A 22922-nucleotide genomic window follows, 5' to 3' on the forward strand; every position below is an offset into this window, starting at 1 on the left:
GCCAGTCACCTGGCAATGATAATGCATACAGTGACTATCCCGAGGCAGGGCAAGCACACCCGACTTGGGATTCATTTCCACCTAATATGTGTCTTGTCCTGACCGAGGAGTGAGGGGAGGGATAAGCAATAGGCCGAAATTGACCATAGGTGGGCCTCTACATGAGGCAGCGACCGAACATCAAAGCTCCCTCGCCGACCGTTATTCACTTGTGCGAGAACGAGTACCCTTCTTCTTGTTTTTCATTTTTTTCGGTTTTCTTTTTCAAAAAAACGAAAATCGAGACTCTAGTATGAAGTGGGCTGCAGAGGAGAAAATCCAAAGCGTGATTTGGGCCGAGTAGTTAGGCTCATTCAGATTGTCTTGACAGCGGGGCTGAAAAGGTCTATCACGAGCATTAGTTATAGAGAAAAGGCACAAAAAAATTAGGTAGTGGTGTCAATGCTCACATAACGAACATCTTACGAACGTCTGTCCTGTGTGTTTCAAGTCGTGATGATTTACCTTATTCGCTCCTTTGTTTCATGGGCGATCCCTTCGCCTTGCTGGTATGGTCATGGGTAAGTATAACATGGGGAGTTGTTATTATGAGCAACACGCCCACGGCGGTTTCATCATGCAACGCTGGGCGAGCAGTCTCGAGCTTTACGTGGTCTGTTTCAGAGAGAGCATGCCCTGAATGGTCGAACAACCGCCTCTTAAACTCTGCGATGTCCAAACTTTGGCTATTGCTACGAACGAAAATCACTACATCACCCAACAATGACACGAGTAAGTTGCTATGCGTCGTCTTCATTTGGGCAGAAAAGGAAGGGAAACTCTAAAGCTAATTCACGACACCAGCCCACGATCTCCGTCAACATCTCCGCCCCAGGGCTGCCGAACCACATTGCTCCGGACTCTCCTGTGTCCGCCTCCAGTAAATTATCAACGACTCTCGCCGACGACCTACTCTGCCCACGGTACGCCGACCGAGACGCCTCGTCTGCACCCCCGTCACCAGCGTCCATCGAATCGTTCGACGTCCTATTAGACTCGACGGCGTGGCGGCGAGGTGAGATTTCACTCGGTGGCAGCGGCTCTGCGTTTTCATCGTCGAACAATCTCCTCGGGGCATGCTCGTGCTTGCCCTGGAGTAGGAGGGCACGACAGCAACGACAACATCGGCGACCACCGCCACAGCAGGGCGTCATCTTCTTCTTTCTCATTCTACTCGCGCTCATGCTCCTGGCGTGCGCCGCCCTGGCAGGAGGGACATTAGCAATGCGACACGAGACGCGAAGGACACGGGCAGAGTGCTATCGTCGCAGCGGTGGCGGCAGCGGCAGCGGCAGCGGCAATGACGGAGATTCCAGATGTGACGATAGCGCATGGGCGAAATGCGTCGCTGTGAATGGAATAGGGTACTGTGAGGGCATTGGCATTGCTGGGTGAATTGGGATTATTGATTTGGTTTATTGCTCCAATGATTAGTATGCGTTGAGGATTCGATGTTACAATGGCCATGACAACGGGTCATGATTACGCTGGACTTGATGCCACACTCACCCCTTCACAATACTCTCTTTGTCTCTTTGTGTACATGCATACTGCTCGCTGTACCGGCACGCCGAGGTGACGATTTCTCCCACTCTTGCAATCATCCATCTACCTTCACATCGTCAAGTGAAGTGGTTGTTGGTGCTAGCAGTGGTTCCTCAGGTTAATCCCATCATTGGAGTTCCTTATGGGAGTTCATCTCATCTCTTGTCACAACAACGATTGGTGGGTTGTCTACCCGGTCTGGCATGAAGCCTAACTGTATGTTCAAAGGCGACTCTCGTGCAGGATGGGTCCAGACGCGCGCTTAGGAGGCGGGTCTTTGGAATGACAAACTTGGCTTCGAATTATAGATATCGAGTTCGTTGGATTGCATTTCCTTAAGTCCGCGGGGCCGACCGTGGAGAGAGGGAGAAAATGAAGATGGAGGGAGGGAGGAAAGGGTGTATGCGTGGCATGGCATGGCATGTAGTCACACCCTGTGCTGTGTTTTTTCACCATCACCACCATCGTCATCACCATGATCGCCACCGCGCTGGCAAGAAAGAAAAACATCCTGGCTATCCACCCTTCACAGGGTGCGTGTCTGGTCATTTTACGTGCGCGCTCGCGACGTACAAAACCGACCCTGGGTCGAGTAAGATGAAGCAGCCTACTCTAGAGTACTAATGAAGATATGCAACAGCGCGTGTCGCTCAAATGGGGGTCACCCTCTACTTCCATGTGTAGTGGAATTCTTTTAATATCTTCATCTCAATTATGCTCTGCGATGTAACTACTGTACGGTAGTACATCAGTAGTACATATATTACCACGCAGAGATCAGGGTATCAAACTCTGGCCGATACCTAAAGGGTCCATTCCTTGACATGTGCGAAAGGCTAGTAATATTTGTTGGGCAGAGGTCGGGAAGAAAGCAAGAGGTGCAAGGTTTGTTGTGCTGGTCGGCCTGGAATCGAGAGATAGGTATGCTCTGCTTTCATGTGGTTGACTAATATCTAATTGTGTGGAACTATAATGGGCCGCCTGGCTGGTATCATGAGGTAACTGGACTATCAAATTTCAGATCACTACTCATGGGATCGTGAACGTTGAATCTATGTTAATGTGTGGCTCGGTCTATCTATCTGTTTCGCTGTGGCTCGTGACCCCCTTTTGGGAAAGGATGGGGCATCCAAGGATATCGATAAGCGTGCATACGATACGACATTCGTTCATCTCTTCGATGGTGGTTCTTGATTACCTACAAGCTACGATAGCAAACTATTCCTCGATGAAATAATATCATATCTTCATGGATATTATATGGGGTACCGTCACAGCATTTGTCGAACCCTCGTCTGTTCCTTCCCACCTCGGACTTTATCATGACTTCATCCCCTTCGTTACCATCACCCTTGATATCTAGGAGCCCATCACCGGCAAGCATCGTCGCAGTCAGATCTTCGATATGGCCACTCCTAGTACTACTAACTCTCATCAATCTGGCAAACAGCCTTTACACCCTCCCGTTGAACCGAGTCGTTGAGCGTGGTCTCTGTAGAGAACATTACGCCCAGCACGGCCCAGATCCCACTTCATTCCCAGACGGCACCATCCCAGAGCAATTCTGCAAGATCGACGAGGTTCAGAAGCAACTAGCATGGATCCAAGGCATAATGGAAACCACACTCGTCGTTTGCGGTATGTGGAGAAATCCGATACATTCATCATGTAATGCTGTGCCAAAGGCTAATAAGGTGTTGATCTGCAGATTTCCTGGTCACCATCCCGTTCAGCTTTGTAGCTGAGAGTTTTGGCATTCTAGTTGTCCTGTGGTGCAATCTGATCCCTAGGATCTTTTTGTCATTTTGGGCGATTGTTGTTAGTATGTGATTTCTTTTGGTTTTCTAATTACTTTTTATAGTGTGAAGTGTAGGAATAAACATTTCTAAATTAGTGAGGACTATGGACAGCAGTTTCTCCAAAGAAGTCTATAACTGAGGACATCATTCCGATACCGAGCTACTGTAATAATAATCATTGAGTTGTTTTTCTGACGATGTCGTAGGTAATTTCGAACATGTTCTACCCACTCGCGCCATCATTGCAGGCCCGTTCCTTGCCGTTTTCGGTGGAGACTGTGTCCTTCAGTCAACGATCTTCACATTGACCTCAGCATTAGCAAAGGACCACGTCCAACGGTAATTTAGAACCCTAGATGGTCGATGATTTTCTTCTGACCCTGGAACAGCGCGTCCTACTTTTCGTATGTTTCATCCATTACCTACGTCGTCAACTTCATCGGGCCTTCGCTCGCATCTTTCACCATGAGCCGAAGCTTATGGCTTCCATTCTGTATCAATATCTTTTTGCTGGTCGCCGCATTCCCAACCGTGAGACTTCTCTCGGTAAATCGAACCAAGGGTCCACAGCGCTCGGAGGGAAGTGACGATGAGGCCTTGTCCGATGAAGCCAACCCACTCCTACCAGCACGCGATAGCAGCCCCAGTCGATACTACAATGCCTTCGAGACAGCCGCCGGACCGCTCCAGAATATGATGTCAGTCATCAGGAAACTGGTCTGTCTAGTAAAGGGACGTCGAAATTTCCAGGTCATGTTGGCGTCATTTTTTCTTACAGCGCTGGCGAGTTCTGACACTAAACTTCTTGTTCAATACATCTCTAAGCGTTACAAGTGGACATTTGCACAGGTATGTCGATCATCCTTTGGAATTTTGCATCAGCAGCTAATCATTTACCAAAGGCTGGATACATGCTCTCGACGAAAGCGCTAGTCAACGTCGTCTTATTGACAGTGATAATACCACGGATCGTGCGAAGCTCCCTACCTTCCAAGTCAATCCAAGGCTCCGAAGTTCGCTTCAACTACCTCTGTGCAGAAGCTAGCATCGCCATCTCTGTGGTTGGGGTATTGTTTGTGGCTTTTGCGGCCGAAATATGGCTGCTCCTCACAGGTCGGTCTCCTTAATCTTTACCCGCCAAACTCCTTTTCCATTGACTCCAACTGACGAACCACCACCTATACACAGCCCTTGTTATGTATGCCATGGGATCTGCACTTCCAGTCTTCACCATGTCCCTCGTGAAATCTCCCCTCATCACAACGGACACCTCAGACATCCAAGATTTCAGCATCGTGATGCTTACGAAGACGCTGGGATCGCTGGTCGGTGCGCCTCTCATGACCGTTCTCTGGGTGCAAGCGATCAAAATAGGTGGCGCCGGCCTGGGACTGCCGTACTTTGTCTCCGCGGTAAGCGAGAGAGTTCCTCCTTCTTCTCTCGGAGAGGAATAATGAGCTAACACTTATTCTCTAGTGTATTTATGTCGCTGCTGCGGTGGTTGTTACGAGGCTCGAGTTCTGATCCTGAAGAACATCAGCGATAGAACAAGATAGGTACTTCACCTACTATTGCCCACCACCATGACTTGAGTGTGCGCATGAGTCTTTGGACATTGGGTAACGGGGCACCCATGTGCTCATAACGGAGATGACACAAACTAGCCGCTATTGTCGACAATTATGCCCTTGAGGATTTCACAGGAGTCAGGCTTCCTTTCTGTACCGTTCTAGGATGATTTTATGTGCATATATGTGTATATATATCATGACTTTTGGTAATGCAATGATTGGCATTAGACTTTCATACGTTGTGTAAGTAAAATAATTGTGTATATATTTTCGCAAGGAATGAAAAGTAGATACCATCTGGATGAAGAATCTAAAAGAATAAAGCATGCACATTATTATCTATATGAGCCCGTGGCACTCGCGGAGGATAGGAAAGTACTAGAGCCGGATGCCGAGATATGTAGAGATCAAGGATAGAGAGCAGTCCGCAGTGTACTCAAGACGTCCATGGATACTTTCCTCGCTTCACCCCGAAGGCGAAGAGGACAATATTACCTACTTTTCGACCAGCGCGTTGTTGATAAGAGTGTGATAAACCCATTCGCAAACACCATTCAATCGCCTATCAATTTCCCAATTCGGTTAGGTTCAGACAACTGTTAGCAGATGGTCACCCAATTAGAATTTAGTTCATCTGACGACGACAATGGAATACGTTCGTATCTACAAGGTATGTCTTTAATATAATTGCCATTTGTGTACTTGCTTCGCTGGAGTCTCTCATTTATAGATCCAGAAATTCTCAGTACTTACTCCGAGTATGGTCGCAATTGGGGATAATTTTTGACCAACAAGTAAAAGAATTTAGAAGCAAGGCATCTACTGTGATAATTCATGAAAAAAATTATATCAAATCACGCTCAAAAGAGTAGGCACGAGAGAATAATTGAACGTAAAGAACCGTGAAAGGGTCATTGAATTCATTTTAAGCTAATCATAATACATCATTTGGTGATCTCAGAAGTCAAACAAATGTTGAAAATAGAGTCAGGGAAGAGTGGCCACTTCCACGATTAAGCCGGGGATATCATAATTACATTCTCCTTCCGTCATAAGAAGCATTTAGCCGTAAGTGCGGTTGCCTCCGGTGGTCTTGGAGCCATCAAGGTCGCTGTCCACGCGGGGGTCGAGCTTATTGGCAAGGTTCGAGTTGTGAGGACCAGCAGTGTTGGAAGCTGGGCCAGGGTTGGTGCTGTGACCAAGACCGCCAGCTCCAGTGGTGTTTCCGTATCCACCTACACGGTCGCTGTCGACGCGAGGATCAGCCTTGTTGGCGAGGTGAGAGTCGTGGGGGCCGGTAGGGTCGGAGTAATTTCCAGTGGTACCGTAAGTGTGAGAGCCACCAGTCGATCCGCCAGTGGTGCCGTGAGTGCCAGTGTGAGTTCCACCGGTCAATCCACCAGTGGTTCCGTGAGTTCCAGTGGTGTTTCCATAACCACCAACACGGTCACTGTCGACGCGGGGATCGGCCTTGTTGGCGAGGTGAGAGTCGTGGGGACCAGTGGGGTCAGAGTAACCGCCAGTGGTTCCATGAGTGCCAGTGTGAGTACCACCGGTCAACCCACCAGTGGTACCGTGAGTGCCAGTGGTGCCGTAAGTGCCGGTGGTGTTTCCATAACCACCAACTCGGTCACTGTCGACGCGGGGATCGGCCTTGTTGGCGAGGTGAGAATCATGAGGGCCAGTGGGGTCAGAGTAGCCGCCAGTAGTTCCGTGAGTGCCGTGAGTGCCGTGAGTGCCATGAGTGCCAGTAACACCAGTGGTGCCATGAGTATGGCCTCCAAGGGAGCCCTCACGAGGGGAAGCAGTAGAACCACCAGTCAAACCGCCGGTGGGGACATTGCCAGTGTGCTGAGCGGCAGCACCCTTGTTTCCATAGCTTCCAACATTGTCGGAGTCGACGCGGGGATCTGTAGGAGTTAGCGACCGATATCACGGGAGAGAAGAACAGGAGAAGCTTACCAAGTTTGTTGGCGATGCGAGAGTTATGAGGGCCAGTGGGGTCAGAGCCATGAGTTCCACCAGTGCTGGCAGTGTTTCCGTATCCTCCGACCTGGTCAGAGTCGACACGAGGGTCAGCCTTGTTGGCAAGGTGAGAGTCGTGAGGGCCAGTTGGGTCAGAGCGGCCGTGTGTGTTACCAGAGTACTCGGTGGTTCCAGAGGTGTTGTGGCCAGTGACACCGCCAGTGTGAGTACCGGTAGTGTGAGTGCCAGTGGAATGAGATCCGGTAGCAGTGGTATCGTGCTTGTCCTTGTGGAGGACGTTCTCGACCTTAGCCTTGATCTTCTCCATTATGAAGTTGTGTTGTGAGTGTAAATGGTAATGTAGTGAAGGGAGCAAGTGATTCTTTCAAGGAGAAAGAAGTAGTATTGGAAGCTGTTGGATTGTTGTTGTAGTGTGGTTGTGATAAGATGAAGGATGTAGGAAGTGTCTCCAAAGAGGATCTTATATATGGGGAGGTGAATTTGCAAAACAATGTATACGTCATAGTGTCCTCACAGGCAGTTCAGCATGCGGACAGGGAAGAAGGCACCATTGGCTGAGGGGTTGTGGTGAAACTGAAAGTCACGATTCTCTTCCGCCCTTGGAATGGATCAGACTAGCGACGAACAGGCAAACAATCAAGGCCTCGTGGGGTTTGGTTTCGTCATCGTGATCTGGGAGCATCTTTTTTCTCCGATGGATCTATGCCTTGTACGGTCGGATGGCAGATGGCAAGTGAATGACAGACGAAAATGAGGAATGGCGTGCCCGCCCGTCTTTGTCGTTCTAGAGAGAATGCGTCCAAGACAGCACCGAAACTGTACAGTAGCGAGGTTTGTCTTGCGCTGTTAACTGGTTACTTGGATGTACAGTACAGTACTCGTATGTTCGAAATACTACTATTCCTACTACTCGTTCTGTAACTGTGGCACGGTAGTGCATAGTACTGGCCAATGCCAGGCATGGAAGATGATTACATCGAAGGCAAGCTTCCGGGTAACTAAAAGGTGACCAGCGCTTCTGGTACTCCATAAACAGTAATGATGGCCAAAAACAAACAAAAGAAGGTCGAATTGTGGCGGCGGATACAAGAATAGCGTCTCGGCCCTGCTTTCGGCCCTCTTTTCCAGTTTCATCAGCCTCGATCAACATCTGGCCAGACGATTTCGATCGACGTCCGCCCGCCTTGTGACGTTCTCCAAACGACATCGACGTCCATTCACCTTCTAGCCCCCTACTCTACAGAGACAACGAATAACACCTGAACCACGAGGTTTTGGGTCTCTAAGAAACCATCCTTGCCCTGTCTGTGCTTGTGGCGTAACAGACCAAGAAAAACTTGGTTCCCTGCAAATCGCCCCATCACCTTATGGAACGTGTCCCACTCATCCGGCCTCTTAGCTTCTACCGGACAATCTTCCATCGCGCATGTTGTTATGAGTTACTCGTACAACCTACAAGTCGTACTCTAGTAACTGGTTATGGCGTTCATCAATGCGTACATTGTGTCCGATCTTGGTAAATCCATCAACCCCACCCAATTGGCTCCATGTGCATCCTACAAGTTACGTATGGTATGGTTCAAAGGGACCACGAGCCTAAGAGCTACGGGTTTACATTGGAGACATGACGCGGCGTCCCACCATACGGACGCGTCTCAAACTGGTTTCTGACCTTACACATCCGGAAACATGAATTCTCACCTTGTATTTCAATCAAACTAACGAATTAAGCTTCTGAACTACCTCGTACATCGAGCGATGCCATGGCAAGGAGAGGTGGTGGTCCAGGCAGCGGGGTAATACTAGAATTGAGTGATCAGAAGGTCAAATTGTGTTCGGTTTGGATGCAAGGGAGTGCGGGGATTTCGGAAGATCCAGGGGGAGCCGCATGGAGCTACGATTCTCTGCCATTCTGTGTTCAATGTCACTCGGTACAGTGCAGCAGGGTACTCGGTAGGTATGTATGTACCTACCTAGGTATCTACACATAGCAACGGGGATGCGGAGCCACGGGGGTTACTCCTACTCGTAAAGAGTCACCAGAGGTACGGTACGAGGTACATGCGAGTGTCGAAATGCACGCAATATCGCGCATCCGTCCATTCCATAGCCTGTCTTGCCCTGTCCAAATCAGTCCTGCCCTGCCCTGTTCAATCATGCTACGAGTACTAAAATGCTGCTAAATGAACCATGATGCATCCAGAGGTACCGCGCTTGGCAAGATCCGGTTTCGCGGGGGAGAGGAGGATGGGGAAAATGACGTAGATGCGAAAATGCAACTTTCCCCATCTTTTTGCCTACCAAACAACCTGTCTCCCACATCGCAAACAACATCCACTCACACCCACCCACCCTCCAAACCTGATACGATACGGCAGCGAGTCGATCATCGTGTACCTCACTTCACCCACCTCGTACGAGCCATTCTTACGGTCAACTTTTCCTACCACATAGTCCTTTACTTTACCTTCTGCTTACCATCCATCCTCTCTTGGGGCCTCGTTTCCCTTACGCAACCGCCGCCGATAATTAATCATGTCGGAAAGAGTGAAAGAGGTTGCAGCTGAAGAATTCCAGCAGGCAAAGATACTTGCCATAGATGCGGCGCGATCGGGAGCCTACCTCTACCCGCTTAAGGTACCCTCATCCGCATTATCCGTCTTGGACTCCGAATGCTGACATTCACAAAGGGCATCGCGTACTTTTTCTCCCACCGTAGCCTATGGAAGCCACTCGGTTCAAAACTACTGCCCACCTTATCCCTAGGTGTAGGAGTGACGTTGTTCATGTTCGCTGTGACATACGTTCCTCAGGCTGCCGTTCTGACCATATTCAATGGCCCTCTGGCGATCGTCACGACCGTTCTCTTGGTGCTCAGCGAGAGCAGTACCATCTTCTCTGTTCTTAGCAAGAACTTCCTTATTGACGAAGCTCTAATAGACACTTTCGATGGCGTAGGTTGCTTCCTGTCTGTTGCTATACAAGGCTGACTATCGAACAGACCCTCTTGTCACGTAATTTGACCTCTTTGGTCTCCAAAGAGCGCCAGATCAAGCCAGGAAGCGACCCTGTAGCAAAGCTGGGTAAGATTCTTCGGAAGCCCTTCGCACGCTTCACCCCGAAAGCTATCATTCGCTACTTCCTATACCTTCCTCTGAACTTTATCCCCGTTATCGGCACGATCTTGTTCGTCATTTTGCAAGGACGCAAGTTCGGGCCAACAGCGCACCAGCGATACTTCCAATTGAAGCAGATGAACAAGCGAGAGAAGGAACAATTTGTCGAGCAACGGAAGGGTGCCTACACAAGGTAAGATTGGTTCCAAGGTTTGTCACCTTAAAATGCTAATTTGGTTAGTTTTGGAGTTCCCGCAGTTCTCCTTGAGCTTGTACCCATAGTTGGCATCTTCTTCTCGTTCACGAACACGGTTGGCGCGGCATTGTGGGCCGCAGACCTGGAACAAAAGCAGACGACGGCGCCAAAACTTCGAGAGCAGGCTGAGCTCGCTAAGAAATCCGAGTAATGAAGCGGAGTTGATTGCTCCTCCCCAATGGAGCCTCATGAACTCATAATACTAACATACATACTTGATGAAGCATTTACAAGCCGTTCGCGCATGATGATCTGACCGAACTATACCGTTACCCCTGGAAACCGCCCTATGCGAAGGGAAATCTGTTAGGCTGGGTTTAGGGGGATCGTAATTATTCAGACATGCAAAATGTCTACAAACCGGCATGCCTCTTTGCGAAATGGGATGGAGCTATGCGGAACTAACTTCACCAGAAGCACCCTAATCAGTTCATATGAGATGCAGTAATAACCCGATTTGATAGAAATGACGATACCCTAGCTTCTTTTCCAAATGGACTACGTTTGATGGTCACCTCGCACTGTGTAGTCCTTGCAGCAACTTTGAATCTTGAGCGATTGGATCTCCCAGAAACTCTACCTTGATCTGGCGGATAACGTATGCATATTCACATATCCAAACGTTGCAAGTCTTGCTTATATTCACTTGCTAACATTGGAGCACAGAGAGCTAACTCTTAATGTCCGTGACAGGAAGAGTCTATGTCTGTAGCCTAGGTATGAATATACTATATATACCTAGTTATGTATAGAACAAGGTTACCCTTGGAAAGTTCTGAAAGAATTGTCCCCTGAAAAGGAGCCTCAATGGAGATCGAAATATGTATTATGTCATCCAATTCACGTGCGCTCTTCCCTAGCGCAAGTCGGCCCGTTGGTACCCACCTGCATGTCTAACTCTACTGTGATACCTAAACCATCGGTACTGGCTCTGCCCCGCGCGCGCAACCATCAACCTCCCAAACTTATTGTCTCACGACCAGAAGATGCAGTCCCTGCCCGACGCACGTCAACAATCTTTCGAGGAGCTTTATGGCCCTCCTGAGAATTTCCTCGAAATAGAGGTATGCCCCTTCCGAGCTACGGAAACCGCCTGACGCAGCTCATTGTATTAAACCGCGCAGGTTCGCAACCCCATGACCCATGGCGTCGGCCGGGGCATGTACACAACCTATGAGATCGTTATGCGTACGAACATACCGTCCTTCAAGTTGAAGTCTTCTTTCGTTCGACGTCGTTATAGCGACTTCGAAGCCTTCCGCGACATTCTGGAGCGCGAGTCTGCAAGAGTTACGATACCACCGCTACCTGGCAAAGTCCTCACGAACCGCTTCTCGGATGACGTGATCGAACACCGCAGGGAGGGTTTACAAAGGTTTCTCCAGATTGTGGTGGGACACCCGTTGCTCCAGACGGGCAGCAAAGTGCTCGCAGCATTTGTACAAGGTCAGTCTCATGCTCTCTCTACTTGCTTGCTTGCATGCGACACCACGATTGACATATTCAGATCCAAACTGGGACCGCCACGCTTGGTGACCGCTTCATCGATTCCTGCCTTTTAGCGACATTTCCTTTCTTTCCTTCCATATCCAGGCGCGACTCTTCAATACCATTTGTTCGATGATCACACGACCTGACGAGGGCATGAATGATGACCAGAGTGTGGTGGTATTTCAGACTTGGATGAAAATGTTCGTTGTCAGGAGGCATTCTCATGCGTTTCGGAGCATTTGGGATATTTCGTGGTGATGGAATGCTCATGGCTTGGCTATGCTTCATCTTAGCAATTCAATATTTTCTTATTCAAGAGATTTGGCCGGTCGCGTAAGATATCATTCGACTTCTGATTCAATCTTTCGTATACGGTACATTAGAACTGGTTACTAAGCATGTTGGTTACCAATTCGGACGATATTTCCGACTTCGCTCTGCCTCCTGTAGTCCTTTGCTCAGATAATCGCAGCAAGCAACGAGCTACACATACACATTGCCTCTCAAATGTATACCCAGGCAGGTGCACAGTAACAGACAGTTCCGGTAACTGGCCACTTGTAACGCCACTACTGTAAAAGTTCATCTGGGCTTTCGTATGGACTGCGCGAATAATTCATAATAACTGACAGAACAGGATGGGATCTGGGCCGTCTTGGGAATTAGCTCCAGTGCAAGTCGCAATTGATAATACAGACGGACTGTAGCGCTAGTGACGTATCTTTCCCAAAAGAGGAAGGCGGGTCGGGAAAGAAAAAAAGCAATGGGTTCTGAACTTGTGATCTTTAAATGCGAACCACGACCCCCGGCTTTCTTTTCCATCACCAGTGTCACCCACCTATTAACTATTACTATTCATTTAGTTGCTTGCATTTGCATATCAACCAACGGTGGAGATTCGTTACCAAAATGGGGGCTCCTTCCACGTCGGCATCCAATGCTATCATCTATTGTACATACGCAGTCTTCTTGTGCGTTCACCGTGTGTCTATGTGTATCCAGGATTACCTTACTAAATCTGCGTACAGAGTCATCGGCTGCTACATCGCCTGGAGATTGCGACACCAGTCGAAGACAGAATGGCTGTCGAGTAACAGAACACAAAAGGGTCAGACAACCAAGCATCGCGGTCCTCGTTGCGGATTTAATTTGCTATATACTCCAAATTTGACTTGTTTCGTTTAACTAGAATGCATGAGCTGACGTCTATGTAGCAATACCGCTTGCACTGAATTTCATAGCTGCGGGTGAGTGCATCCACGCAGTCCAACGACCTTGAGAAGTGCAGCGGCAGCATCGGCATTATCACGTTCCGCTCGATCTACACGAGATTGCTCCAAGCAAAGCGGAAGGCTCCCATTCATGGGTTCGAGTCTTGAATTCCATCACAGGTTCGTATTTGAGATCTCTCGCAGCATTGCCTTTCAGACGCCAGCTCTTCATCGTTTCCCGGTGTCTGGCGAACGTTTGGAAGGCAATCTGTGCGACTACACTACGGGCGCTAAGGACTTGATTCTTTTGAGTGCTATTTGCTACACGCAAATAGCTATCTTGAGGAGTCATGAACGAAGCTGAGAAGTACCGTATGAACTCGATCAAGATAATACTTGCGTGAGGAACGTGCTGTCGCTCTAATTTTCTCTCCTATTCCCCCTTCCCTCTGAAATTTCAAGCTGACCTAGGTCGTCCTTACCATTAGGTCTTGGATCTGGTATTCTTACTACATATCCTCAGATTGCCACGATTGCAGGTGTGCAGGGTCTTGTCGTATACGCGCTATCGTCAGCTCTGCCGCTTCTGATCTTCGGTGTACTTGGTCCTATCATTCGACGTAAATGTCCCGAGGGCTTTGTACTCACCGAATGGTGCAGACAACGATACGGATTCATCGGTGGCCTGTTTTTGAGCATTTGCACGTAAGACAACCAGAATGTTCAGCCAAACAAAAGCTCACAGGAACTAGTCTCATTACCATGTTCCTATACATGGTTGCTGAGCTTTCGGCGGTGCAGCAAATTGTAAACGTCTTGACAGGCTTGGATGGGCTGCCAGTAGTCATTGTCCAATGCGCTGTTACAACAATTTACACCGGTCTTGCGGGATTCAAAGTCTCCTTCATCACCGACAACATTCAAGGTGGCATGGTTTTGGGGCTGATCATCATGGCTGTCATCGCAGTCGGCGTTGAGACCAAGGTCGAGCACAGGTTGATCGAGGAGTCTGGATACCTCAATGCCAGCCTTTTAGGTTGGCAACTCATCTACATCCTTCCTGTGGCAATCTTGACGAACGATTTCTTTCTTTCGGGATTTTGGCTGCGAACTTTCGCTGCCAAGACCGACAAGGACCTTCGAATCGGTGTTTCCATTGCGAGCTTTGTGAGTGTGGTAAGGCGTATATGTTATGGCAACGTACTAACAAACTCCAGGTTGTCTGCTGTATCCTCGTTCTCGTCGGTGTAGGGGGCCTGTTGGCAGCCTGGTCTGGTGCTTGGAAGTTGAACGATGCTGAGAACGGCTACCTCGCATTCTTCTTCTTGCTTAACGAGCTGCCTGCCTGGGTTGTCGGTGTAGTGCTCGTCATGGTCATTGCTCTCTCTACAGCTGCATTCGATAGCTTCCAGAGTGCCATCATCAGCACTGCAAGCAACGACATTTTCCGCAACAAGCTCAACATCTGGGTCATTAGAGGCCTCGTGGTTGCTCTGATCGTTCCGACGGTTGTAGTTGCTCTCAAGGTAAGCTTGAGTTGGCTTTTTTACACGTTCGTGACTTGACTGATCATATTACACAGAGTCCCGACATTCTGCAGATTTTCCTCATCAGCGATCTTGTTAGCGCCGCCGTTGTGCCATGTCTCGTCTTTGGATTGTCCGAGCGATTCTACTGGTACCGTGGTTTCGATTTCGTGATTGGTGGCCTCGGAGGCATCTTTACCGTCTTCCTGTTTGGCCTCGTCTACTACGACGGTAATGTGGATCTCGCGAGCAAGCTCCTCATTTTGGAGAACGGCCTTTACGCCGGAGATTGGAGTGCTTTTGGTGAGTGAATTGCAACGAAATTATCGCTTGACCTGGGCTAAACGATCCCACAGGTGCTTTCGTCGCAGCCCCAGTCGGCGGTGTTCTTTGGGCCTTCGGAGCTGCAGGTGTTCGCATCGGGTTCCTCTACGTCATGTCTAGGGTCAAAGGCCACCGCTTCAGTGCTTTGGACCGGCCAATCCCTCAACCCCGCACCGAATCAGTAGATGAGCAGGAAACCGAACGGGTCATTGAGCAGAGCGATTACTTTTACAAGAGCGGCAAGTTCTTCTAGAGCATACGCCATGGGAAGAAGTGGAATACGAGAGTCGAGGGAAAGAACCGGACGGTGGACGCTTCAAATTGAACAAATATGGGCGGGGGTTAAGACGCAGGTCGATTTTGTGTTGGCGGCCAGAGTTGCACTGTGTCATCATTTCTTACATTCTGGTGGTGCATGTACTTCGAGTAAACAATGGGGTTGGCTATGGAGATAGGAGGAGTTGTAGGCAGGAAGGAATGTGTCTCAAGAGAGTGGACTGATCATGTCCATTCAAGCAAAGAGCTACACAATCAAATCAAATCAGATTAGAAGTGCTATCCTTCTTAGATGATTGCATCTATTCAACGTGTATTCAATGTTGGCTGGAAGCCCCCTTCGTATGTATGCTTCCAGACAAATCGACCATGATTGCTTAGTCGCTCCACCCTCGGCTCAATACGCTCGCGATTGTGCCGCCTCAACTCACGCTTGCTCATGGTCCCCTCAAAGCTCAATCATGGTCGCTCACGCTCGAATCTGGCTGCCTCAGGCTGCTCATGCTCTCGCTCAGTCTCACACCCGCGGTCCCGATTCTGGGTCCCTCGTCGTCTGAGCAGCCACGCAGTTTGTTATGAGAAAAAAATGTCAAGTCGACGCGACCTTGTTGGGGGTCCCAGTTTTGGGATCCCCTTCATAGAGCGGCTGGAGGTGATTCACCGCCGACGGCTTGCTGATGCAATAGGATGAGGCCCCTTGGGAATAGCTGTTTGGATGAAGTGATGGTCGTTGGATCATATGTATCAGTGCGTCCTCTCCATGTCACTCATTTCATGTTGAGCATGGAAGATCCAGTCTTCCTTTCCCTCTAGAATCACCTGTATCATTTTACCAGACAGCTGTGGAAGGTGGACTGATTTGAATACTCTTCGCTAGGAACCAGAGTACTAGACTGGGCCCCGGCCCTTGCGATTGTGTATTCTTCCGCTCGAATCGGGAAGTACATTGAATCATAAGGGGTTCCGGAAAAGGCCTGCGCTACAAACCTCGTGGATGAAACAGACCATCCTGCGCGAGGCCCCGCTGACTGAAAGGATCACAGGATTTCATGGCAATAGTGTTTTTGAAGGAGGATGACAGACCCAAACTTGCTATGCAGCTTACTGAGGACGCGAAGACCATGGCCAACACAGTTAAGCATTGCCTGAGCAGAATCACAGGCACAACCCGCAATCAGTGGATAGGTAGGATTGTCGAAAGACCTCTGGAGGTAGGTGGATAGATAATGTTCCGATCTCTCTCGGCTGCCCTAATCTATTTGCCTATGCTTTCCCCTTACACGTGGTCCCTGAATAGCCTCACCAATCTTGCTACGCTACAAGGTATTCATGTTCCTCCAATTGCACCGAACGTGCGAGCACTTACATCCTGCCTCCCTCTTCGTCCCTTGGGAGACTGGTAGGCAAAGTTGTCCCCATACAAATAGCACAAAAAGTACGACTTCCCATCCTCATCCTCCCTTCCTCCTCCCCATCTCTTCCAAGAACTTACGAAAAGCCTCCACTTCGACACGGAGAGATACATGTTGCATTGTCGTCCTACGTACATTCACATCCCCTAGTGGCATTGTCATGAACCACACTCAATGTACCTACGCATCTGTCTACAAACTTTCCCACTCATTCAGACCAGTCACCAAAGATAAACAATGGCAACTTTAACTATTTGCAGAAACCTACCAATCTCAACCATTCCATTAAAACAACTCCTCACTCCATTCTCACGTTCGCAACCCACACCCTCAATGCTAGCACTTATGTCTCACAATCACACAACCTCCCTCCACTTCCACCTCATTCATTTCCCTAATTCATTCACTCCATTCCAGTGCTAAGTCTATGTCTCGTTTTACATATCATGTCTTGAACCTGGATCTTAAGACCTGCGCACACGCCCAGCAGAGGAGAAAGCCTCATTCCTGCAATTGAGACCTCAAAGAACGTTGTAGTTGATTTAGAGTCCACCATTCCCATGTAAGACAACACATCAAAGTCAGCTTACCCTACGTTTTCAATGCAACACATTCCAGTATAGATGACACTGTGACACATCATAAGAGCACGGAAAGCGCATGCATAGTTGCGTCAGGAATCAAAGGCTCCGGTTCACAGTTCAATGGAAAGAACAGCAAGGATCTCAGAAGTCTAGGAAATCATAGAGGGGTTTGACACGGATCTTTGACGGTCACGTAGCAAGCGAAAATCAAGATCAAAAGTAGAGTAAACAACTCACGATCTCGTGAGAGAAGTAATTGAAACAGGAGCCTTGGGAGAGAAATCAACCACCCTAAAAACTTACGGGTTCATATACTAATAAGATTATAGTTAAAACGTTAAGACGAGAACAATTTTCCTTTCGGAAAGTCAATAAAGAGAGATTAGAGAGAATAAAGTGTGTTTTAATTCTTTTTTTGTTCCGTTATCCACTTCAGAAGAGTTTATTATACAAATCGTACCGGGACCCGCCTTGTGTTTGAGATGACTAAAATGAGATACGATGCAATCGGTGGATGTATGGGATGGGAATGGATATCGAGCAATGGAAAATTGAGAATGCGGAGAGAGATGGGGGGATCGCGTGTGTGAGCGGGTTGTTGAAGATGATGGAAGGCGAGGGGTTGGTCGTCCGTGTGTACCAACAGCAAAATAACCCAGGGTAGACCAAAGAAAGAAGAAATTCCAAGCAGTAGAAAGAATTGTCACACGGGTGTGATCGAGATGTGAGGGGGTGACTTTTGACCGGCCGGGCGAGGGGTATGTGTTGTCGTTTATTTCTTGTTGTTGATTGTGACGACGACTGCCACGACGACGGCGATGACAATGATGATGAGGACTACAAGAAGGTAAGCTTCTGGTTCGAAGAGGAAGGATAAATAAAACATACTGCAGATGAGCAAGCACCACCACTTCTTGCGGTTACGGCTCCTCGCCTTCTCAATGGCGCCACCAATCTCAGTGTTTGCCTGCTGGACGTTGGAGTGGATCTCCTCGCCCTTCTGCTCAATGTTCTCAACAAGGGGCTCCTGCTGCATGACGATCTGGTCGAGATCCTGGAAAAGCTGTGCCAACTCAACCATTTGCCTCTCGATCTTCTGGATGGCCTCGTGTCGCTCCTTGACGTTACGGAGGCTGGACTGGGCTTGGCCGCGGCGGTCGGAGCTCATAAGCTGGGTGATAATTAGCTAGGGTACTTGAGCAGTCAAAAGGTGTAAACCTACAGCTTGCTGGAAGATTGGTGCATCAGGGTCCTCAACAGCTTGTCGGACCTCCTCGTCAGTAGCATCGGGCCTGACGATGCGGTATTGGCGCTCGGCGGCAGCCTGGGAGTTTTGTCGGAATTCAGCCTCGAGGTTCTGGTACTTGTTGATGGTGGCCTTGAGCCTGCGGTCGACCTTTCCGACCTGTGGTGCGTTGCGCGGGTTACCCGACTCGGGCTTGGACTTGATGTTCTTGACGCGCGAGACGAGCGCCCTGTATCCCGTCATGACCTGGGAGCTCAGGTTTGTGATTTCGCCGGAGGGCATGTCTGGTCGTGCCAAGACCTGCTTGAAGACGCGCTCGAGGTTGGCAAGCTGTCCATCGATCTGGTCGAGGGCGCGATCGATCTCGCGGCATTCGTTGAGGATGGCATTGGGGTCTGCGCCGCCCTGGTTGCCGCCGTAGGGCTGCATCTCCACCGCGTTGGCTGCGCGCGGTCAGTGTGATGGCCATTGTGAGCAATTGAAGATAGAGAGAGTACATACGGTCATCGTAGCGGCCCTGTGAGTAGTTGTTGTAACGGTCACCACCGCCCTGGCCATAGGAATCATCGCCGCGCTGGTCGTATGGGTTGGAGCCGTAGCCTCCAACCTGGTTGTAGCCGCCGTTGTTGTACTGTTCAGCCATCGCGTCGTCAGCAAAAGGGTTGGGGTTTGACATGGGAGGATTTCTGGAAGGGTGATTGCGCTGGAAGGTCATGCATGGAAGTGAGAAAGGAAAAGCAAGAAAGCAAGCGAGGGAGCAAGAAGACCACTTACGCTCATTTTGCGCTGAAACTGAAGTTGTGTGGTATGTAGTTTCCGGGGTCGGGTTCGGTTTACTCCTGAGACAACGGCCGCGTGCGATCAACAATCCGTGTAGTGGTGGTGTCGCCGAGAAATAGGGAGGCAATTGCAGGTATGCGAGATGCGCACTCGAGGCGGGAGATGGGGGAGGGGATGGAGAGACGGGGAGGGTGAGAAGGAGGAAGACGAAAGAGTAAGTATGGGATATGGAGATTCTTGTTTGAAGGTGTATTTCCCGTGGTGTAAGGGTTAAGGTCTTGATAGAGTCTAAGCAGTCTAAGTGAGCGGCTGAGCGCTGAGCGGCAGGCGGCGCTAAACCAAGGTGGACCCAACACCATTCCACTAAGGGTTAGTCATTGTTCGCCATGCTATTTTTCGCAACGCCCGCCTCTTCAACTCCACTCGGAGGTTACGAGGGAGTTACATATGCCTCCTACTATTCACTCTAGGTACCTACTGTGTAGGTAACTATCATCTGATCTTCATCCATGGTTCGTTCGTTTGTTCGTTCACTGTCAGCATCACCGTAAGAACAAGACTTTCATGAAGGATCCTTAAATGGCCGCGACGCCCTACGCGCAATCTCGCAACGCTTTCCGGCGCAGATTATGCTGTATTTCGACTAGAGTCAATCCTTTTTCGCCCCTTCGCCTCCTTCTGCTCTACACTTGCTATAAAATTTCTTCTATATCTAGGTAGGTAGTTGAGAGTTTTGCATATCCATGTAACTACGCAACGTGTGGGTACACAGTTACCGCCATGTACGCAGTATACAAGGCGTAATATCACCCTCAGCACTGCCGCAGCCTCGTCAGGTAGCGGGCAGTACCAGCCTGTCTGCCACCACCACATGTGATTAATAAGTTTGCTGCTTCTCAGCTCAGGCGCGCTATGCCAAACGATCAAATAGTTACCAACATCTCATTCCCACATACTCCGTACACATATCCACGCACACATATGGTAGGTCCAACCTAAACCCGAGTCGGCCGACAGCAATTCCAGCTCTTGGTCTACGAGGCGGCGCCAGGCTGATCTGCAGTCCCCCATCGTGTCTTCTCGTCACCACCAACCCACGACTTCTCGGTGTATCCCAGCCGCTGCTTGACCTCTGCCACGGTGGATTTGTCGCCGGTGTTCTTGCCGATGTTGTCGCTGATCTTGACAGCATGGCGCCCTGATGCAGATGCGATCTTGATAACAATGTTCAAAGGCGTGGATTTCTTGCCTGTTGACTCCTGAACGAAATCATCTACGAAAAAAACATTCAGTATTAACGAATTGGGATTTCTTAATGCTTAGGCTAGATGATTGCTTACTTGTCAAAAATGTTCCTACGCCGAATGTAGGCTGGAATCCTTGGGCCTCGGCAGCAGCCTTGTACTTCAAGCACAGCTCAATGTTCAAGGAATCGGAGAACACAATCGTCTTCTTGTCCTTGATTCCCTCCTGGTCGTAGAACTCGCGCATCAATCTAATGAACTCCAATGGATCGCCAGAGTCCTGACGCACACCCGTGAATGTTTGAGCATATGTCTTCCTCGCGTTGTCTTGTGCATTTGATTGGTCGAGGGGCGCGCTGATCGGCGGCTCTGTAGTCGAGAGCGATTGGACATCTGGATTCGTCGTCGCTGCTGTTGACGCAAGTGTCGTCGCGCCGCCTGGTATCGCGGTCGTGACCGCTGGAATCCGTTTCTTGAAAGCCCTCAAAAACGCCGGCGTTCCAAAAGTGTCAGTGAGCGCAATGGCCAAAACGCCTTCTCCAAACGTCGATGTCCAATACTCCAGCGCCAGTTCGTTCGCGTTCTCGTAGTCGTTCGTGATGGCCGCGACGCCCATGAACCACTCGTGCGCGACGGTCCCTATGGGCTGCAGGCCGTGCTTCATCGCGAAGTGCACGTTGCTGGTGCCCGTGAGCTTTCCCTTCCATCCGTTCTTTGCCGCTTCTTCTGCTGCGCGCCGAAGCCCTTGGAGTACGAGGTCTTGCGTATGGTAGTCTCTTCGTCGCCGGCTGCCGAATTCGGAGAGGATGCAGCCTTCCTTCAATAATGCGACGCCCTTCTCGTATGCTTGCTCGACCTGCCCCGCGTAGCTCCAATCTGTGTCGCAGAACTTGAAATATGCCTCGCTGATCAGGGCGAGGAGTGGTATCTCGTAGAGTATGGTGTTGACCCACAGTCCCTCTGTGAGTATGCTGAAGTCGCCGACGTCGCTGTCGCTGCCGGTGTCGTCTATGGGGTTGAAGATGAGTTTGAGTTGTTTCGAGGGCTGTAGGCGGAAGGTGGATAGGAAGGTCAGGTATTGCGCGTTCAGGTAGGGACATTGTTTCTTGAGGAATTGCGATTCGTCGTCGGTAAGGTAAACGTTCTCGAGCTCTACTGCTGTTTAGCTTTGTCGATGACGGAGTGGGTAGCCTTCTCCACCTACTGGCTACTTGGACGCCCAGCCACTTGAATGCGGCGCGGCTGAGCTTCTTCTCCGGCGTGCGGTTGGTGAAGCTGTATGTGACGGAGACATCGGGGAAGAACTTGAGGATGCAGCATTGCATAGTAAGTTTGTAAAGATCGCTGGAAAAGCATTAGCTATGAGGGGGGACGATGCGATGCGACCGTGTCCGTACGTGTCCAAAAGCGAAAAGATGCCCTCAGGCAGGTTCTGGGCGAGTTTGTCCTCCATGATGTGGTCAATTGGGGAGGAATGCGTCGCGTCAGTGGTGGGAGTGGATGGTGGATGGAGGGGTGGTGGGGTCGGGGCTATCGTGAAGCTTTAAATGACCTACGAGAGTAGGGTCTGGTGGGTCTCGGACAGTTAGAAGTAAGTAGTACTGCAGTCATTAGTACTACTAGTAAAGGCACTTGAGTACATAAATACACACAGTAGTAAGTAGTAATTGACTAGTGCGTTCAAACGAGTTGCGATGTCGCAGCTTTGTCAAGCATCGATCCGGAAACTTCGCATACGGAGAGATGACTGTGATGTTCTGCGAGGTACCCAGTAGTCATAAGATCAGATCAAGTGACAGTCAAAATACTTATAAGCACTACCTATCCAACAGTAGAGATTTCATGGCAAGTTTACAGGTAATCTTATATTCCCAAGCCTTCTTTCATGTTCAAATCAGCGTTCAGCCTTACAGGATCTCCCGGAGCCTAGAATTCTTCGTGCTACAATTCACGTCATAGGTACATCGAGGTGACTAGCATGTTTCTACAGTAGCATTTCTACATAGAAATCCAGTTAACCCCAGTTCATATTGCGAGTAGGAAAATCAGATATGATAGTAGCCTAAATTTAATAAACATTCACTCCTGCGCATAGTTCAGTTACCAGTCCATGCTATATGGCCTCTACCTACTGCTGCAGACTCTCGACTCGCAACTACCAACAACCGCATGGGCAAAGACATTTTCTTCACGATGAACAGTCCTGTCGATGCATCCGTGGATGATTTGGCACTTCAAACAAAAATTGATGACTACGGCGATATGTGGTGCCTAGGCGCTCTCTTCTCCCATACTGGCTCTCCATCGCTGACAATCGCCTCTTCCCTGGCTGAATAGTATCGTTACAATCCCAGGCTGTGAGGATCTCTCGCCTTCAGAACGAATGTAAATTATGCGCAGAGTACAACAATAACAAGGAGGCAGTTCATAGTATGCAGAGGACCTTCGGGCGGCATTAAGGCAAGTCTTCTTCGTCCACATTCATACTTTGAATTCGCTGACACTGCGGTATTTTA

The 22922-nt window shown here is 49.4% G+C and overlaps 9 protein-coding genes across 9 annotated transcripts; 5 read left to right on the top strand and 4 right to left on the bottom strand.

The window, feature by feature from the left end:
• Positions 1–762: 762 nt before the first annotated feature.
• BU24DRAFT_457971 (uncharacterized protein) lies at positions 763–1434 on the top strand (the record flags this gene model as incomplete). Its single annotated transcript, XM_033531583.1, has 2 exons — positions 763–771; positions 844–1434. The coding sequence occupies 2 exons, from the start codon at positions 763–765 to the stop codon at positions 1432–1434; spliced, it is 600 nt and encodes a 199-aa protein (XP_033390413.1).
• Positions 1435–1620: 186 nt separating this feature from the next.
• Positions 1621–2243, bottom strand: BU24DRAFT_37043 (uncharacterized protein). The gene has a single exon (XM_033524430.1). The coding sequence runs from the start codon at positions 2131–2133 to the stop codon at positions 1807–1809; it is 327 nt and encodes a 108-aa protein (XP_033390414.1). The 5' UTR covers positions 2134–2243; the 3' UTR covers positions 1621–1806.
• Positions 2244–2612: 369 nt separating this feature from the next.
• On the top strand, positions 2613–5270 carry BU24DRAFT_417727 (uncharacterized protein). The gene is made up of 7 exons (XM_033526794.1): positions 2613–3222; positions 3293–3406; positions 3590–3722; positions 3773–4232; positions 4286–4496; positions 4572–4795; positions 4860–5270. The coding sequence occupies exons 1-7, from the start codon at positions 2907–2909 to the stop codon at positions 4905–4907; spliced, it is 1506 nt and encodes a 501-aa protein (XP_033390415.1). The 5' UTR covers positions 2613–2906; the 3' UTR covers positions 4908–5270.
• Positions 5271–5840: 570 nt separating this feature from the next.
• Positions 5841–7529, bottom strand: BU24DRAFT_37068 (uncharacterized protein). The gene is made up of 2 exons (XM_033524440.1): positions 6917–7529; positions 5841–6864 (listed from the first exon to the last, which is right to left on the bottom strand). Exons 1-2 carry the CDS (start codon positions 7245–7247, stop codon positions 6017–6019), a joined length of 1179 nt encoding a protein of 392 aa, XP_033390416.1. The 5' UTR covers positions 7248–7529; the 3' UTR covers positions 5841–6016.
• Positions 7530–9475: 1946 nt separating this feature from the next.
• Positions 9476–10463, top strand: BU24DRAFT_339682 (uncharacterized protein; the record flags this gene model as incomplete). Its single annotated transcript, XM_033523196.1, has 4 exons — positions 9476–9577; positions 9631–9894; positions 9942–10249; positions 10298–10463. 4 exons carry the CDS (start codon positions 9476–9478, stop codon positions 10461–10463), a joined length of 840 nt encoding a protein of 279 aa, XP_033390417.1.
• Positions 10464–10811: 348 nt separating this feature from the next.
• Positions 10812–12117, top strand: BU24DRAFT_37109 (Phox-like protein). The gene is made up of 3 exons (XM_033524454.1): positions 10812–11376; positions 11437–11758; positions 11820–12117. Exons 1-3 carry the CDS (start codon positions 11299–11301, stop codon positions 11846–11848), a joined length of 429 nt encoding a protein of 142 aa, XP_033390418.1. The 5' UTR covers positions 10812–11298; the 3' UTR covers positions 11849–12117.
• A 595-nt stretch (positions 12118–12712) lies between these two features.
• On the top strand, positions 12713–15117 carry BU24DRAFT_339614 (uncharacterized protein; the record flags this gene model as incomplete). The annotated part of the gene is given in 9 exon segments (XM_033523191.1): positions 12713–12774; positions 12832–12932; positions 13003–13054; positions 13069–13175; positions 13503–13719; positions 13767–14181; positions 14232–14540; positions 14597–14843; positions 14897–15117. The coding sequence occupies 9 exon segments, from the start codon at positions 12713–12715 to the stop codon at positions 15115–15117; spliced, it is 1731 nt and encodes a 576-aa protein (XP_033390419.1).
• Positions 15118–17532: 2415 nt separating this feature from the next.
• BU24DRAFT_417733 (syntaxin) lies at positions 17533–19431 on the bottom strand. Its single transcript, XM_033526795.1, has 5 exons — positions 19157–19431; positions 18884–19013; positions 18359–18825; positions 18025–18307; positions 17533–17973 (listed from the first exon to the last, which is right to left on the bottom strand). The coding sequence occupies exons 1-5, from the start codon at positions 19160–19162 to the stop codon at positions 17909–17911; spliced, it is 951 nt and encodes a 316-aa protein (XP_033390420.1). The 5' UTR covers positions 19163–19431; the 3' UTR covers positions 17533–17908.
• A 765-nt stretch (positions 19432–20196) lies between these two features.
• Positions 20197–22249, bottom strand: BU24DRAFT_384546 (nicotinate phosphoribosyltransferase; the record flags this gene model as incomplete). Its single annotated transcript, XM_033524848.1, has 5 exons — positions 22059–22249; positions 21804–22007; positions 21611–21750; positions 20503–21558; positions 20197–20435 (listed from the first exon to the last, which is right to left on the bottom strand). The coding sequence occupies exons 2-5, from the start codon at positions 21857–21859 to the stop codon at positions 20197–20199; spliced, it is 1491 nt and encodes a 496-aa protein (XP_033390421.1). The 5' UTR covers positions 21860–22007; positions 22059–22249.
• Between the last annotated feature and the right edge of the window lie 673 nt (positions 22250–22922).

This window comes from Aaosphaeria arxii (genome assembly GCF_010015735.1).
Source record: "Aaosphaeria arxii CBS 175.79 unplaced genomic scaffold BU24scaffold_1, whole genome shotgun sequence".
NCBI lineage: Eukaryota > Fungi > Ascomycota > Dothideomycetes > Pleosporales > Aaosphaeria > Aaosphaeria arxii.